This window comes from Chelon labrosus (genome assembly GCF_963514085.1).
Source record: "Chelon labrosus genome assembly, chromosome: 2".
NCBI lineage: Eukaryota > Metazoa > Chordata > Actinopteri > Mugiliformes > Mugilidae > Chelon > Chelon labrosus.
Genome location: NC_140338.1, coordinates 31,837,675 through 31,855,907, shown reverse-complemented (window position 1 = coordinate 31,855,907; position 18,233 = coordinate 31,837,675). Strand labels below are relative to the sequence as shown.

The following is an 18,233-nucleotide window of genomic DNA, read 5'->3' as shown; positions in this document are numbered from 1 at the left end:
AAATATATAAGGAAGTGTAAGATTAATTGTATTTTTGTGTCTTCTGTAACGAGATGTCCCTCCAATTGTTTTTAGTCAATTATTGTAAATCCAAAAGTCATTAAGAAGTAGACATGCCATAAGTCATTTTTACATTCTGAGAAAAGCCACTAGAGTCTAATAACTGAGTGAATAAAGAGCTGAGGCTGTCGCTGTTAACATCTACATGAAAGTTAAAGTCACCCACTAAAATTACTTTATCTGTACTAAACACTAAATCAGATAAGACGTCAGAGAATTCAGGTAAAAAAGAAAAAACTCAGAGGAAGAACCAAGTGGACAATACACAACAGCAAATAGAATCGTTTCAGTTGTTGTTGTTGCTGTTTTCCTGTTTGGGTGTGAGGGACCAAAAGTTAAATAGATAAATAAAACATTTTGTTAGATGACTGATGTGTGATTCATGTGGCTTTAGTAGCAGAAACTGTCTCTGTGGGTTTGGGAGGATTACAGGTGTGAGGCTGTTCTGGAGAAGCTGCTGAGAGGCTGCGACTCTGCCCCCTGGCCTCAGCTTTTGGTATCAGTTGGTTTCATTGCCTAAATAACTGAAAAACTTCTAGATAAGACAGTAGCTCGTTGGATGTGGTCCATCTCTCCTTAGAAGACCAGTCTTTCCCCAGAAAGCACAAAGACCTCATAGGACCTTACTGTTATTTCAAAGTTGACCAAGTGGAATACTGGTGGTAATCCATCCAACGTTATATTTTAAGATGCAATATTCTTTTAGGACTTCAAACATCTGTGTACCTGTTCAGTTGTTACCCTCATTCTAAACAGGGTGCTTCAAATTATTGCGGTATAACACTCTATTTAGAAAGTTAAATATTAGTTGATCAGTTGTATTAATTTAAGATTAGTTTTATTATTTTAGTTGACTGCATGGTAAAAGTCAAAAACTAATTACATTTAGAAGAGATGGGAGTGATCCTGTTCTCAGTCATAGAGCTCATGGTATAATCCATAAAACAAGCTGAAACAGCAGTAACTGGACATGTGGGGTTTCTCAAAGGCATTTTCATTCAACTAATTTCTTCAGTTCTAAAGATAGAGATGGCTTATTGTATGTATTCCCTGATCCAGCCAGCGTTTCCAGAAAACCTTCTGTGTCCCGATTTGTACTTCTGTATTGAACCAAAGTGAGGCATACAGCTGTTTGTAATGTGATAGTTTGTGAGTTTTATGAACCTTCGCCCGAACTTCACAAGAATGCTTGATGACTGGATTTACATCACTCTTTTTATCCTTCAAATATTGAGATAACACATCTGTGACGACCGGCCACGTGAGGAGACAGCTGGAGAGACTGAACCAACGCAAGGCGGCAGGCCCTGATGGCATCAGCCCCAGGATATTGAGGACCTGTGCCAGCCAGATGTCTGTTGTTCTCCAACGGCTCTTCAACCTGAGCCTCAGCCTGGAGAGGGTGCCGCTTCTCTGGAAGACCTCCTGCCTGGTTCCTGTGCCTAAGAAGTCATCTCCATCTGGCCTCAGTGATTACCATCCAGTTGCCCTTACATCCCATGTGATGAAGGTGCTGGAGAGGTTGGTGTTGGTCCGCCTAAAGCCACAGGTGAGATCTTCTTTAGACCCCCTGCAGTGTGCCTACCAGCCGTGTCTGGGGGTGGATGACGCTGTCATCTATCTTCTGCAGCTCACTCACTCACACCTGGATGGTGGTGGAGGCTCGGTGAGAATCACATTCTTTGATTTCTCCAGTGCATTCAACACCATCCAGCCTTTGTTGCTGGGTGAGAAGCTGCGGTCGATGGGTGTTGGTGCGTCCACTGTCTCCTGGATCACTGACTACCTGACAGACAGGCCACAGTTCGTGTGTCTGGGTCATGTCCTATCTGATGTGGTGGTGAGTGGTGTGGGAGCCCCACAGGGCACTGTGCTTTCTCCGTTCCAGTTCACCTTATACACCACTGACTTCCAGCACAACTCAGAGTCATGTCATATCCAGAAATTTTCTGATGACTCTGCAGTTGTAGGGTGTATAAGAGGTGGACGGGATGAGGAGGAGTATAGAAGGCTGGTGGACGGATTTGTGGGGTGGGCTGGAAGGAATCACCTGCTGCTTAACGTGGACAAGACCAAAGAGATGGTGATCGACTTCAGGAGGAAGGGAACAGCTCCTCTGCCCGTAGGGATGTGGAGATGGTGGAGGATTACAAAAACCTGGGAGTGACCATCAACAACAGACTGAACTGGAGGTCCAATAGTACAGCTGTGTACAAGAGGGGCTGCAGCAGGCTGTATTTCCTAAGGAAACTGAGGACCTTCAATGTGTGCAGCACGATGCTGGAAATTTTCTACCAGTCTGTTGTGGCCAGCACACTTTTCTCTGCTGTGGTCTGCTGGGGGAACAGCATTGCAGCCAGTGACGCCAACAGACTGAACAAACTGATCAAGGAAGGCTGGCTCTGTCATTGGCTGCAGACAGGACACTTTTGAATCGGTGGTGGAGAAGAGGACTCTGGACAAACTGTTATCAATCATAGATAACCCTGACCACCCTCTCCACCACACAATAGACAGACAATGGAGCACCTTCTCCAAAAGGCTCAGACAACTTCGTTGTCTCAAAGAACGCTACAGGAAATCTTTCCTGCCCCAAGCCATCAGTCTGTACAACTCCTCGTCTGTGTGTGACAGATGACACTCTGGATTTTGTTTTTCTTGCACATTTGCACATGCTTGTTTGGTTATTGGTTGTAAATTTCAGAGGTGGAAAGTAACGAAATACATTTACTCACGTTACTGTATTGAGTAGTTTTTTTGTGTATTTTGTATTTTTCAAGTAGTTTTTAAAATCGGTAATTTAAATTTTACTTGATTACGTTTTGAGTGAAGTATTGTATTTCGCTACATTACAAATCCCATCCGTTACTGAGTAAAAAAAAAACAAACGTTGACGAACGAAAACCGAAAAAAAAAAACGCGCCCGGAACCACGTAGTGAGTGACGTATGGTCAGCATGTAGGCTACCACCATAGGCTACCACTACCAAGCGCCAAGTCTTTCTGTAGGAGATTGAGAACGAGATGGAGGTGGATCAGAAGAGCGACGACGGTTCAGAGACAGTTTGATTGACAGTTGATTATTTGAAAAAGTTTTATGGGATGGTCAGAACTAAAATTGCACATTATACCTTTCTAAGGGTCTTACATGTCATGTGTGACATGTGTTATGTTGTCATTACATGTGTATACATTTGTATAGATTTTTATACATTTGTATAGATTGTCCTTTAATTAAAAACTAAACAGTTTTGGATGTATGACCCCTTGTCCTATTTTCACTACATGGGAGAGATCCCCCGGCCCGTTCTACAGGTATTTTTTTTTAAATGTAACTAAGTAACTTTTACTTAAAATACATTTTAAATTAGCTACTTATTACTTTTACTTGAGTAATTTTTCAGATGGGTAATTTCATTTGTACTTGAGTAATATTTCATCCAAGTATTGGTACTTTTACTTGAGTACGATATTTTAGTACTTTTTCCACCTCTGGTAAATTTTAATCTTACCTAAATTCAGTACACCTCATTGCAATCTAATTTAACTTTTTTTAATATTCACTTTTAATATTTACTTATTCACGTATCTTATAATTTTGTTAATATTGTGTATGCTTTTTGTTCTTTTTTTAGTTCTCTATTTTTATTGTTGATTTTTAGCTTTTGTTATATTTATGTATGGTTGAATGCCTGTACAATGCTGCTGCAACAGAGAAATTTCCCAGTTTGGGAATAATAAAGAAACTATCTATCTATCTATCTATCTATCTATCTATAGGATGAAATGGCACGGCAAGGAGTATTCTCTATAGTGACCCACTCCAAACCAGAGTCTGTGCCGGCCCATTTTCAAACTTTTCTTTATTTTATTTTTTTTGGGTCAGTCCACATGGATTACTGAGCACCACAGACAGACTAGACTTCTGTTAGAATACTGCACAATTATTTAGGTTAAGTTTGACAATAAGAAAAGAATCTACAGCAAGGTGATCAGAGGCAACTGCAGAGCTTCGACACAGCTATTCCAGTGTTTCCTCTTCTGGGATTTTCAGATTCTGTGTTTATACCTGATGCACCTTCACTGTTGTAAATCAGCTAGGACATCATTGTTTAAAAAAAAAGAAAAAAATGTTCCCTCTAAAACGAGCAAGTGAGGAATCATACGTTTTACACATAGTTTTGCGCCTATGTCATACCATTTGGTCTTACCATTTCCCATTTTAGTCCACTTGGGGAGGAGCTCTGTGTACCTTTCTCCTTCTGCTCTTTAGCCTTCCTTCTTTGGTCTGGAGTCAAAACAAAACCGCTGTGACTGTTGACCCTGTTGACTACAGTCCTTCTGGTGGAGACACCCTGCTATTGTGAATTCAAGTTCTCCGCCATGTTGTTCTGCAACACATAATGAAACTGAAACTGAACATACACAAATAGACACACTCACTCACAACCACAATAATATCATAACCTACACTCATATCCTGTCAGTCCTTTGCACACATCTTTTTATGTTGCACAGTCTCCCAAATGTTTTGCACTGTCTGTATATTGTACTGTTTGTCTTTGCACCGTCTCTCAATCTTGCTCTGCTGGCACTGTTGTCTGCACCGTTTTGCACAGTTCGCACAGTTTGCACTGTTTGGTATTGTCTGCATAAGCTTGCACACACACACTGTATGCCCAGTCCCTTGTATTGTACTTAATCTTATGTCTTCATGTAGCTCCATGGTCCTGGAGGTACGTCATCTCAATATGCACTGCACCTGCTGTATATGATTAAAGTGACAATTTAAACTTCTTTGACTTTGACTTTGAATCATCACATGTGCTTTTCCTTTAGTTTTGAGTCTGTGAAAAGCATCAAATAAGAGAATCTTGTCATGGTTCTGGGTTTTTTGATTCCTGTGTTCATGCTTTGAGTTTTGTTCATGTTTTTCAGTTTCCTGTTTTATTTTGTTCTTGGTTTCCTGTCTTGTGTCCCTTCCTGTATCTTCCCGCCTTTGTAATTGTCTGCCCCGCCCTGATTGCTTTCACCATTAACCTAAAGGTCAATGAGTCAGTTGTTTGAAGGGGGCATGAATGTAATAGTATCCATAGGAATCACTGCTGTTGGTCGAAGCCCATTTCCACGAATGTGACGGAAAAACCTTCCAAGTCATTACAACGAGACTTGCTGTCAAAGTAATTACTTAAATCTTAAGACTGATTTAAAAGTCAAACATCGTCATTATAATCAGTTAAAAATCTCAAAATAATGACAACCCATGCCCAGAAGTAACATGGAAACCTATTTCTGCTTGTGAGATTAATAATCCTGGAGGTCTTTAGGATTAGAAATGTTCTTGAAATCATGACTTAGTCTCTCAACATAATGAATACACAGAGGCATAATTTGAGCGTTTGTTAAGCATTTATTCAACTCAGACACAAGATAAACATGTTCATGATTTGGAACAGATTTCCTTCACCTTTGGCTCTTAATAGCCATTTTTTTTGTACCACTGGGCTCTGGCAACAACATCACTGGAGTAGTCTCTACCTGTTGTACTGGCATCTACATTTCCATAGGAATGGACGTTTCCATCCCCCATGTTGTAGGCTGCAATCCCTCCTAAAGAGAAAAATACAAATGAAATTGAAACTAAGCAAAGGTTTAACGGAGCCGTTATCTGATTTGGTAAAACAAACCTCTCAGCTGCTGCTCCTTGTTCCAGGACGGAAATTTTTTGCTGATCCGACCAATAAAATAAATCAGGATCTCAGTGCCTTGGCAGAGGTGTTCCTCACTGTCCCATGCACCTCGTGCAGTGTGTCCACCTCCATTTGGATTGACATCAACCTGCAGAAAAGGGACAAACCGTCTAGTTAGTGTACTGTGATAAGAGGCTCTACTGAAAGCAGCAGTATTTGTGCCAACCTGCATCAGTCCCCAGCCGTTGTATGCTCCTCTCTGATGGTCATAATCCCCCCAGCCGTCATGTAGCGCATTTCCAGCCCTGGACTCTCTGGAAATGATGCCAGCAATAATAGCTGGATCTATCCCATACTTTCTGCCAACATTGATGATTTTTGTCCTGTATTTTGCCATTCTGCCAGAATCAGTGTCTGCCATTGTGTGTGATGCCCTCACACCTTTAGGGAAAAAGAGAACAAAACTTGCAGTGCAACAATTGTGTCTATTTCCTACTTTTTCCACATGTCATGATCGTATCAGTTCCCGTGTTCCTGAATGTGTTACCTGAATAGCCCAGGTTGTCCTGCTGGGCTGTATTCCATGAAGCTCCAGTAGTTTCAACGTTCATGATGTCTCCATAACCTACAAATGTTCAGATTATTAGACCCCATAGTTAGCAGTCAACAGACAGTTTAGGCATGTATTCAAATTCTAGTAAAGAGAACTAGAATTTGAACAACAAAGAACAATGCAAGCTCTCACCCATTTTGTCAGTTTCCTCTTTTGCTGTCCACTTAAGACTGAAATGTGAGAGATCTGGATACGGCGTCCCACTGTTTGGTCTCCGATGCAGATTGACAGGAAAGCTGTATTTGTATCTGTGGGTTCACTTCCAGTTTCACTCTGACTAGGACCTGTTAAAAACCAACCTCCAGGGGGTGAGAAATGTGAGGAGGGAGTACAGAGAAAACAAAGCAGCTGATTTACAAGAAATGAACTTCGTGGACTGAAACCATGTGACCAGGGGTGCAGCTCCGATGTCAGGATTGGGGAGTACACAAAAGTGATTTTTTTTTTTTTTTTTGCCGGTATGCAACTCATACCATGCCACCATAAAGCACAACTACGTAGAGGCTCACCATATCATTCAAAAAGTACTGCACAGGGAATCATTTATTATGCTTACCTTTCTTGTTTATATTGTCCTAAACAGCCAACAGCGCGTATCACTGCTTACTTACCTGTTATATTAGTAAATCATAATTTTAAGGGTTTCGGGCATGTAGTGTCTTAGTGGGACAATTCATGTTTTTCAGAAAATGGAGGGGGGGGGGGGTGTCCCTTCCCTTTTCTACTTTTCCAACCTAACAAACGTGCTTCACATGACTGCAGAATAAGAGAGGACTACTTGATAACTTGCACAGAATAAAAAATAGAAATGCTTCAACACGACGTTAGAACACTTTCCCACTGTACCACAGTATGCTACACACCGTTCGTCACACACAGGTGAGTCCACAGGTGGGTCCCCTCGGGAAAACTCCACTTTACTCCTCATATTTTTAAGGTCTCTACATATATAATATATAATCTAATCCAATTAGGAGCAATAATGTGGATGGAGGAGCAATAACATGAATAACTTAGAGTTATCTGTTACAGAAAGGTGAATTGATGTACAGCTGGACTGAGAATGGTATGAAAGAAGTCCTGTACCGTTCACTGTGGGAGTGGAGCTGGATCAGTCTGTTGGAGAATGAGCATGGATTTGTCGAGTGTCTTCCTGTTCCTCACTGAGACAAATGTCTCCAACTCACTGCCAATCACATGTCCAGCCTTTCGGATCAATTTGTCAATCCTGCCTATGTCCTTTTTGCTGGTACTGCTCATAAATGAATGGAGGCCTTCATCACTTCCAAACAGCAGGACTCAGCAGCAGTGGATACAGCACTGTTCTGGGAAATCCTTCGTCACTCCATCAAAGATTTACAGTGGCAATTGTTCCCCATTTTGCAAACTCTGCCCTGAGAAGCATGGCTGAGTATCAGGGGGTAGAGAAAAAACAGCACTGTGCCAACCAGTGGAGTGAAGGACACTTTGCCATAGACTTGAGAGAATGAACAAATGCTAGATGAGGATGTCATTTGTTTGTTAGAATATGTTCAGTTTGGAAGTGTTTTGTAATGATAATCCTGCTCTGGATCTGAGCAATTGACAAGAGACAACAGGAAGTGCTAAAGAAGAACAGACACAAAATATTCCAGGAGAACTAATTTCAAAAGCAGGCAAAAGACATGGAGAATCCTTTAAATGCATGCCAGAATTATGGGCACCACAATCTTTTTTCTGAATAAGTTCTTTAGATCATACCACACACTTCACGGAACTGAAACAAACATCACACTCTAGATATCTGGGGTTTAAACAAGACCACTCTCTTATCCCTCCCCAACAGTGGCAAATGGTTTCATTTGATGGTTTTAAATGTGTGATACACTATGAGGTGTAGTTGCTGTTTCAGTGTGGTTAATCTGTTTGTTTTTGTGTCTTTTAATGAAAATTCTAAATGTATTTCGTTTGAGTATTGTGAACCACCTTTATCTCCAGGCACTGTTTCAGAAAGAATAATTTTTATGTGCTGTATGTATGCTTTACTCAGATGTATGTCTAAATTCATCCGCTTCCTCCTGCGACTCTCTTCTCCTCATCTCTTCTCTCTCCTTTTCTGTTTCTACCTGGGCGGCCTCAAGCAGATGGGTCCCTGGGACCTGTTCAAGGTTTCTTCCTGGAAATAAATTTGAATTGAACTGAAAAGGTTCGTGTGGTTTGATTATGTTGAAAATGTCAGCTCTAAGTAATGTATTGTTTTTCACACAACACTGAAATATGGGATACACAAATAATTACAGCTCACCTGCAGGTGGCGCTGCTGTCAACAAAATAAAAGCTTGCGTTTTGGGTTTGATGACAGTCTTTTATATATTTCTTTAACGCTTAATGAGCATTTTAAACAGTTTAATACTGAGACTCTATTCCTATAATACTACATAGGGCTGTTAGTCTATCTTCTGACATAACATTTCAATGAAAATATGTTGTGAGAATAATGTCAATACCTCTGAAAAGCAATGACTTGGACTTTATATTGGATTTAATTTGTGCTAGATATAAAAACAATGGCAGACCTGATGGGTTGATCATATTAGTATTTCAGTATCTGTTTATGCACTACACTGCCATTTACAATCAAATTTTTGAATCGCAGGTCCGTCTTATGAGCTCTTTGTTTTCCACCCAGAGCCAAAGGCTGTTTGTGAAGCTCATGAAAGACCACGTCAAGTCCTTAAAACTGGTCTTAATGTATAGCCTCCTCTGGATCATCCACCTCACTGGGAAGGCATGGCTTTTTTTTCTGTATTGAGTTAATACCCAAACTGTATTTGTATTTTCCCATGGTACGCTGGACTCTACAGAGCAAACATTAGGCTGAACATAGTTCAGGTCCTTTAAGGTCAGTGAGTGAAGAAAAGTAGGTCAGACGAAAGGGCAAAAAATGGGAAAACACTGGATGCTACTGGTGGTCTGATGGGTCTTCAATAGAAATTTTGACCTGACCCTGCACCTGTGAGTGCTGGGAAGTTTTTGTTTTTTTTGTGGTATGATCCTTCTTTAGTATTTCTCTCTGACAAGTGATCTGCACATGTGCACCACCTCTTTACTCAGCCTTGTATTCATGTAGTGTACTTTGACTGAGGCCTTGCTCTCTTTCCTGTTTGTGAGGAGTCTTGGCAGGCTTTGCAGAGAAATTACCCACCTGGCCAAACTAAGTGTTTTCCTCACAGTCTGACGATGCACCCTGTTCACGGCAATTGTGGCCACTCAAATGCCTTTAGCCCTCAAGTAATGTTAGTATTTGGATAAACTCAAGCAAATGAGGATGTTATTCATTCAGAATTCTTTTTTAAAAAGCATTAAATTGAACGTATTTTAGGGTTTATAATTTTATTTCTGAAGTTAACATTGTGGAAAAGCTGTCATGCAGAGGTTGAATACAAAAAAAATATGTACTAATCTCCTGTTCTGTTAGCACTGTAAAAATTGATGCAAATGAAGAAGACAGGTTTAAGAAACAATCACATGTTTTGCAGACTGTTGGATCGTCTCATCTGTTGTAAAGTCATAAAGGAAGAAAAAAGATTCACTGGAAATAAGAATTGTCTTTTTCTCTCCTTTTGGTAAATTCAGTTCAAGTTTATTTTCATACATCTTTGACATTAGTACAGCTTTGAATTAGCATTATATGAAATAAAATGTTGCCAGCAAATTAACTCCACAGCAGCTGGTAAAGATGGCTCCCACTTGCTTTTTCTGTATTGGTTCAAACTCATCTAATAACCTTCAGACTAAGTGTGTTTCCATGAAATAAAGTTTTGGGGAAATGGTTTGACATCCCCCCCCCCCAGAAAAATGTCTCCTCTGGTGGTAGCACTTTTCACAAGACCCTGGGGGTGGGGCTTGCCAGAAACAATTCTGATTGGTTGAGTACTTTGAAGCATTTTATCCTTTGGTCAGCCTCTTACTTGTTAAATTCATTCAGTTTCTTTCAGTGTAGCATTTCAAAAGTTTTGAATGTGTTTTTTCAGTCACTGAAGCCATTTTCTCATGAACAGAAACATGGCTTGAATCTCTTCTGTGCTTACTGTTGCTACACTGTTGGACAAATAACAATGTCTATCCGTCCATATATACAGTGTTCCTATTGTTGCGTTGTCAACGGTACAACTACTGGACTGAAGTAGAGTAGGTGGTTGTGTGTTTGGGTGCAAATATGACAAGTGAAAACTGCTTTGTTTGCTTAACCTTTGTTGTCTTTAGACTGCGTTGGAAATGCACACAACCAAAGGTTCCTGGTACTAAAGGTTTCCAGTATCCTGGGTGGAAACACGCTAAAGTCTGAGAATCAAACCCACTGCTGCTCTACATCCCTGAGCCATGTGGTGGACTAGCATACAAGACAACAGTGAGTTACATTGATCTTGCACTAAAAGAGGTAAACCAGTCCAGAGAGTGGAGTACTACCCGAGAACCATTTCATACAGTGGAGCTATTTTACAAATCAGTGAAAAATAAATAGCTGTCACACCCTGAAGAACCATTAATGATCAACCTCAAACTGGCAGTCTGGGTTCTGTCATTCGCTGAAATGTTCCCAGCTTTGTATTTCTGAAAACAAGGCGTCTCCAGGGCAGGTGGTGTAGTTGACCGCCTGTCTGTGGCCGTGGATGGTGAAGTTGGCAGCCAGTCCTCCTCCAGCTACAGCACATTTTACAAGACGATGACGCAACAGGTCCATGGCATGGCGAGATGGCAGGGTGGCTGTGTAGTTACCAATGATAGACACGCCATACCCGATGGCATTGTGACCCTTGGTGTGTCTGCCGAGGTGGTTCCATCCCCGGCCTTCATAGATGTAGCCATCAGAGCCGACCACAAAGCTAAGGGCAAAATTACAGCACAGTTAGAGCAACTTAGAATTAAAGTGGGACATTTTTGTTAATGTGATCCATTTTCAACAATATGTCCTCATGTGCAAAAATTACATTTTGTCAGCAGCATTCTTAAAAATACTGATATTAACACATGATTTATCTCCTCTCAAAATATGTGGTTATCACTGTCATATTTGTCCATTACCTAAGGATCTGAAGACAGGAGGTGTTTAGCTTAGCTTACTAAAAAGATTGAAAGCAGAGGGAAACAGCTAGCATGGCTCTGTGTATGTGAATCAGCTCATATTTAATGCAGTGACATGAGAGTGTTATCCATCTTGTCATCAAACGCTAAAGGCTAACGTTTTTTTTCCTCAGGGTGTCAAACCGTTTCTTCCTGACTCTCGGGTTACCTGTATCCAATGTCACCCCAGCCACGGTCTTCCTGGTGGAAACGCTGCATGGCCCTCATGTCACGAGAGCATTTCGGGAAGGATAAACATGGCGATGAAGGCTCATAGGTGTGATGAACGTAGAGAAACTGGAGGGGAAGAGAAAGTGGGATGGGTGTACCCTGGTAGGCTTTAGCACCCCACTGACAGCGAGGGATGATTTGAGGGCAGTCTGTGTTGAGGAGAAAAGTGGATGAGGGTTAGCATACTATAAGCACATTTCATCTGATTTAAGCTTATTGCTATACTGTGTTAGCTATATGTCAGTAGATTATCCACTATTGAAACTTTTTTTTTTTTGAGTGCTGTGCGGCAGCATAACAAATTACAGAATGTAAACTGTAGAGAAATGTGTGGCTCACTAGCTACCACTTCACTGTGCTCATCAGCTGGTCGCTAGCTGTTTCTGCTATGGGGTGGAAGCAGCCTGTGTTCACTGGATTTATTGGAATTATTTCAAAAGAATAGTGGTCATAGCAGCTTTAAAAAAAAAAGAAGCAAATTTTCAGGCTGGTGAAGTTGAGGAAATCTTTACTGTGTCTAGGTTTGGTCAATCTATCCAAGCGTAATTATTAAAAGTAATCACAACTCACCCCAGTACTTGTGCATAAATGCCTGCAATCCATCCCTCACTGCTTTCCCCACTCCAGTATCCAGAGCAATCCATTCTGTCTTCTCCAACTTCCAGATCAGTGTTAGTGTTTCCATCACCTGACTGTGAAGATCAGATGACTCCAGAATGGATCTAGAGAGCTCCCGTCGCCTGGGGCTAACGTTACCAGTCACGGCATCAAGACCCTGTGCTTCAGTCAGAGTAAAACTATAGTATCCCTTCAAAACCTCACTGAGGGCCTGCGGCTGTTCAGATGCAGACTGATTGCTGAGGCTACTCCCCAGTATAGCTCCATCCATGCCCCCATTGATAATGGCATCTGTGGCCAGAGTGGCAGGACGAGACAGCTTGAACATCTTGGGATGCTCTATGCTGTCCCAGCACCCGTTAGGCCCCAGGCGATGAGATGGTGGGAAGTCCTGGAGGCTGAGGAAGGACAGACCCAGCCTCCTGCCTAAGGTGAGAGGGAAGATCCCAACAGCTGCCGTCCCCTCCATCTTGGCTTTCAGTCCCAATTCAATACCTAACAGTAGAGGTGTAAGCGCTACTGTGGTGCCATCTGGAGTGAGAACCACACCTCGTTCTTCTCCACTGTCTGTCACAATGTGGTGAATGGCCTTATCAAAGAAGCTGAAGGATGATGCATTGAGAATGGACTTCTCCAGGACCTCAGTATCACTGAAATTATAAGACGCACCCAAGAAATGGATAGTCATCATGTCGTCATGGCCAGCAGTCCTCCGCAGGGCCCTGACCAGAGCCAGGGGGGACAGACCGGGGTTGGAGTCTTCAACCTGCTGCACGGCTCGGATGAAGCTGTCCATGTTGCGCAGGTGAATAGCTAACACAGTTTAGGGGGAAAAGAAGTGAAGGAAGTTTATTATACTGCATCAAAGAGTCGTGAATGAACTGTTCTGTTACTTCCAATGACAATAGCATTATACAAGTCAGAGTAACAGACCACATCAGCTTGAATCTTATTCACAAGCCTGAGAGAAATTGAAATGTGCAGATCACAGATAAGAAGAAATGACTTATCAACATGTCGAGTTGCCTGTAACTATTCCTTATTAGCATACCACAATGAAACTATGCAACCTAATTGTTGCTAATGCAAAATAACAAAATGTTTGCATGTTTTAAATAACTGAGCTTACCTGAAGGTTTGCTGTAGACAGTCAAGAAGAAGAATAAAGCCAGAACATAAAACACAGCTTGAAATAAAGTCATGCTGTTTCTTCTGTTTGTCGCCACTTAAAATGTATTATTCTGTTACGATAAGGACCAGAATTACTCAGTCCTCAGCAGGGTTCCCAGACATATCAGTTGTGCACCCTACAACTGAGGAGATTTGTGTAAGTGTATTTGTGTCCAGTGTGTACGTGCATTACAGCACTGTCTCAATAGGGAACTGTTTGTACACTGATGGCTCCAAATATTGATTCAGCCTACAATACATCAAAGTGTGTCACGAGCCAAGCAAAGTCTGCCCCTTAACTAAACATTCCTTACAAATAACAGGTTTTTAGAAAAAAAGGATCATAGAGGTGTAACTCGTTCCTTGTATGTATTACAGCCTTTTACATGTTCCTGATACAGTATGTCATTCAGTCAACACAAAAGAAATGCATTCACATTAACCATAAACAGATTTATGGTTAATGTTTACCATCTCATGTGATGTGTCTGTCTGTTGTGTACTCACCAGTTTCGAGAAACACTTTTAGTCACTGCTGATCACAATAACAATCAACTAGATGCAGTGAACTGCAGAGGAATTACAGAAAACAAGAATAGAGCAGATTTAATGTGGATTTTTGAAGAGGTCATCAGATGTGGCAAAAAGTAGCTACTTGATGAAATCAAGAAAATACAACTTCTAAGTATTTTTATTCACCTTACTACATCGAACAAAGAGTAAACTTGGTATGCTGGTGTAGGAGCAAAATTGCCTTTTGATTTAAGTTTTTGTCTAAACTTAAACAATTCTGGACACACTACATGTTGTGGTAATATTTAACATTTAGCACTAGATTGTAAGATTTTAAGCCATTAAACAATTTATAAACAAACTAACCAAAAAAAGTGAATGATTGTTATAAGATTACATGAACTTGTGAAGAAAAATGTGTGAAGATATTTTTACAACTCACAAACAAAAATGTATGGTAGAATTATTAAGTCCTCTTAATTCCTCTGGTGATCTTCAAACAGATTAATGGTTTAATGTGGGACTTTCTGTGGACCAAGCAAGGTTGGAAATAGAAAATGTAGAAAAAACAGAAATAATCAAATGGCTTCTACTTGCTGGTTAAAATTAATGATACACGTTGCCTCTTTTGGACTGCAAATGATAACATTTACCAAAGGAGGTTTTAAAAAGTTTGGTCTGGTATTTTTCTGCCAGACTTTTCTCACAAGTGGACAATACACAAATGCACAAAAGTTACTGGACTTTTAGAATAAAAACTACAAAACAATATAACAATTTCTTTTTTTTTCTTTTTTTTTGTTGTTGTTGTTGTTTTTCTATTGATATGTTTTAGCGATTTCTTTAACCTTATTGGTGAAGTATTGTAGCCTGACGAGCCAGACCCACATTAATTTGCTGCCGCTAGGGGCAGTCTAGATTCTAGGCTAGAAGTATTTACTTTTTCAGGCAGTATTTGTGTTTGCGGAAATGAATGTCGAGAATCGGTGGTCATGTGATACAGTGACGTTTACAATCAGTAAATAACCAGAAAATAACAAAAACAGGTGCAGTAAGAGATCAAATGATTTCTGGTAACAGTTGCACTGTGTTTTGTGAACGCTGAGGTTAAAATGCTCTTGTTTTTGTATCCTCTACGTAGCGGTTATGTTGTTCTTCGCGTCCCTGCAGCATTTTGTTCTGGTTAGCATTAGCAGTGTTTACAGCCACTGATGTTGCCTCCCTCTCTTAATGTTTACTCTCACAGCTGTTAAATAATCTATAATAATGGAGACTCGCTTCACCAAAGGCAAGTCTGGTATTTTGGAGCGGCCCCTGAGCCGACCTAAGACCGAAGTGAGTGTGAGCGCCTTCGCCCTGCTGTTCTCGGAGGTGGTGCAGTACTGCCAGAGCCGGGTGTACTCTGTGACCGAGCTGCAGGCTCGTCTGTCTGAGATGGGGCAGCGGGTGGGAGCCAGCCTGCTGGACGTCCTGGTGCTGAGGGAGAAAAACGGAAAGAGGGAAACCAAAGTACTGAACATACTGCTCTTCGTCAAGGTACACATTTACTGCGTGTGTGGAGTGGGTTATTGTGGCTGTGGTATTAGAAAAGCTACTTTTTTATGCACACAGACCAGCCATGAGGCATGAACTCTACTAGATGTCTGAAGGTGTGCTGTGGTGGCCCCTTCCAGTATGTTAGCAGCTGATCCTTTAAGTTTTAGACTTGTTTGTCCAGACATCCCACAGATGCTCGATTGGATTGAGATCTGGCTTCCTCAAACCATTCCTGAACCATTTTCTCTTTGTGTCAGGCCACATAATCTTTTTCTCAAGGAAAACTCATTCATTCATTCACTCATCTTCTGTAACGGCTCGTCCTGTGAAGGGTCGCGGGGTCTGCTGGAGCCTATCCCAGCTGTCATCGGGCGAGAGGCGGGGTACACCCTGGACAGGTCGCCAGTCCATCGCAGGGCCACACACAGAGACAGACAACCATTCACACTCACATTCACACCTACTGCCAATTTAGAATCACCAATGAACCTAACCAGCATGTCTTTGGACAGTGGGAGGAAGCTGGAGTACCTGGAGAGAACCCACACAGACACAGGGAGAACATGAAAACTTAGGTAGATGCTATGTGTCAAAATATCTTCGACATGGATTCCTAGGTTTCCTAGCAGAGCATTGCTGAAAACATCATTGATGCCAAAACACCAGTCATACTTCTGTGTGTTTCCCAGCTAAGACACAACCACACCCGGCCATCCACGTGATGCGAAGGAAAATGTGTTATATCGGGACAAGCCACTCTCTTCCACTGCTCCATGGTCCAGGCCTGAAGCTCATGTGCCAGCAGTTGGTTGGGTCTCATGCGGACTGTTTTCTTTCTGACTGCTCTTCCTCCCTTTGACCTCTTTCGATGGGTACTATACACAGCAGACTGGGAAAACCCCAGAAGAACTGCTGTTTTGGAGATGCTCTGACCCAGTCGTCTAGCCATCACAATTTCGGCCCATGTCAAAGTCGCTCAAATCTATCCACTTTTTTTTTTTTCCTGCTTCTGACATTAACTTTGAGGACAAAAGGTTCACTTGCTGCCTGATATATCCCACCCATTGACAGGTTCCATGGTTATGAGATAATGTGTCATTCACTAAACCTGTCATAATGTTATGGCTGATTGACATATATAAAACATTTAGATTGTCAGATTAACTACATAAAACAGTTTAATTGTCAACATTAAAATGCTGCTTACATGTCAATACGTAATGGCAGAAAAATGTATTCTGCATCTTTACTTTGGTAAATGATTTACATTTTTCTGATAATAGTTGTTACAAATTTAAGAACATTTACATATGAATATGAATTTTCACGCTCTGATATTGTGGATCAGAATAGTTCCACAATAGCAGAGTAGCTGTGAAAAATGCATAAAAATATAGAAATCAGAAGTTAAGCTGTAGCACAGACAACAGACTTTGAGCTATGCAGGAATTCAAACAAGTTATAAAATTTCACAACGTTCAGTTGTAATGAAAGGTGAAACTAGCTATTTTTGTACCACGCTATAAACATGTTTATTTCTACTGTAAAGTTGGTTTGCCACCTCATTGATTTTAACATGGAGGTCTGCACTTTTAAAATCCTCAAGTAGCCATTTAAGGAACTTCAGTTTTTGACATTCAGAAGATGTTGTCTTAGTTTTCCAGTCCTGGAGGTTGCGGTTTTAAGCATAAGTAATTTACTGTTAATGTAGTGAAATAATAATAATCCTCCTCCTCATCTGCTTTGTGCTTGACAGGTATCTGTGTGGAGATCATTGTTTGGCAAGGAGGCAGACAAGCTGGAGCAGGCCAACGATGATGATAAAACATACTACATCATTGAGAAAGAGCCCCTGGTCAACACCTACATCTCTGTTCCTAAGGAGAACAGCACCTTGAACTGTGCAGCCTTTACCGGAGGAATCGTAGAGGCCATCCTCACACACAGTGGCTTCCCCGCCAAGGTCACCGTCCACTGGCACAAGGGCACCACGCTCATGATCAAGTTCAGTGATGAAGTGATTGCCAGGGACAAGGCTCTGGAAGGCAGATAGAGGGGAGATGTTATGTGACTGCTGACAGGTCTGAAAGACTGCGAGTGGATTTGAAGTGGATCTTAATGTGGAAACAAAATGAAAAGCAGAAACGGAACGCCTCAGGCTCTTATTCCTGATTAATCTGCAGATAATTTTTAACTGACTGATGATTGACTAATAACAGAAAATGTGATGTATTCATATTCAGGTTGACAGTTTCAAAATCTAAAAGTTTCCGTTTAATATCAATAAAAAAACAAAAAAGGAGAAATCAGTCAAAATACCAATTCAGTTCATTCAGTTCAAAGGAAATTTTATGGGTGTTACTGAGACATATTTATTGATAATTGATTCCACTACTTGGAAACTTGCTTGTTACAGAATGATTTAATTTTCGTGTTTTTTTGCACAACATAACCAGCTGACACCAACATATCAAAGAGCTGAAATGTGTGGCTGCGTCCGTGTTGACAAACCTAATGGGAGAACAGCTGTCTATACGTGTTTGTATTGCAGGATCACCACAACAGTGTAACAGTCTGAAGAGAGGGTTGTGTATCATGTTGAGCTGGCAACTAAAGCATTACGGTTGGCATGTGTGTCTTTGAGAAATAATGGTTATACATGTATTTTGTTGTGATAAAATGTCAATAAGGCATAAAGGA

The 18,233-nt window shown here is 41.1% G+C and overlaps 3 protein-coding genes across 4 annotated transcripts; 1 reads left to right on the top strand and 2 right to left on the bottom strand.

Moving 5' to 3' along the window:
- Positions 1-5,448: 5,448 nt before the first annotated feature.
- Positions 5,449-6,874, bottom strand: LOC311495493 (lysozyme g-like). Of its 2 annotated transcripts, XM_084554963.1 has the most exons (5): positions 6,495-6,874; positions 6,297-6,374; positions 5,976-6,190; positions 5,747-5,897; positions 5,449-5,669 (listed from the first exon to the last, which is right to left on the bottom strand). In XM_084554963.1, exons 1-5 carry the CDS (start codon positions 6,496-6,498, stop codon positions 5,536-5,538), a joined length of 582 nt encoding a protein of 193 aa, XP_084411089.1. In that variant the 5' UTR covers positions 6,499-6,874; the 3' UTR covers positions 5,449-5,535. The 2 variants fall into 2 exon arrangements, with proteins under 2 accessions (XP_084411089.1, XP_084411088.1); XM_084554962.1 differs by having other exon boundaries at positions 5,747-6,190.
- A 4,049-nt stretch (positions 6,875-10,923) lies between these two features.
- Positions 10,924-14,916, bottom strand: LOC311499260 (N-acetylmuramoyl-L-alanine amidase-like; the record flags this gene model as incomplete). Its single annotated transcript, XM_084560180.1, has 4 exons — positions 13,444-14,916; positions 12,267-13,127; positions 11,635-11,845; positions 10,924-11,227 (listed from the first exon to the last, which is right to left on the bottom strand). The coding sequence occupies exons 1-4, from the start codon at positions 13,514-13,516 to the stop codon at positions 10,924-10,926; spliced, it is 1,449 nt and encodes a 482-aa protein (XP_084416306.1). The 5' UTR covers positions 13,517-14,916.
- An 83-nt stretch (positions 14,917-14,999) lies between these two features.
- Positions 15,000-18,215, top strand: trappc5 (trafficking protein particle complex subunit 5). The gene is made up of 3 exons (XM_084558803.1): positions 15,000-15,043; positions 15,244-15,533; positions 17,290-18,215. Exons 2-3 carry the CDS (start codon positions 15,264-15,266, stop codon positions 17,584-17,586), a joined length of 567 nt encoding a protein of 188 aa, XP_084414929.1. The 5' UTR covers positions 15,000-15,043; positions 15,244-15,263; the 3' UTR covers positions 17,587-18,215.
- The last annotated feature ends 18 nt before the right edge of the window (positions 18,216-18,233 follow it).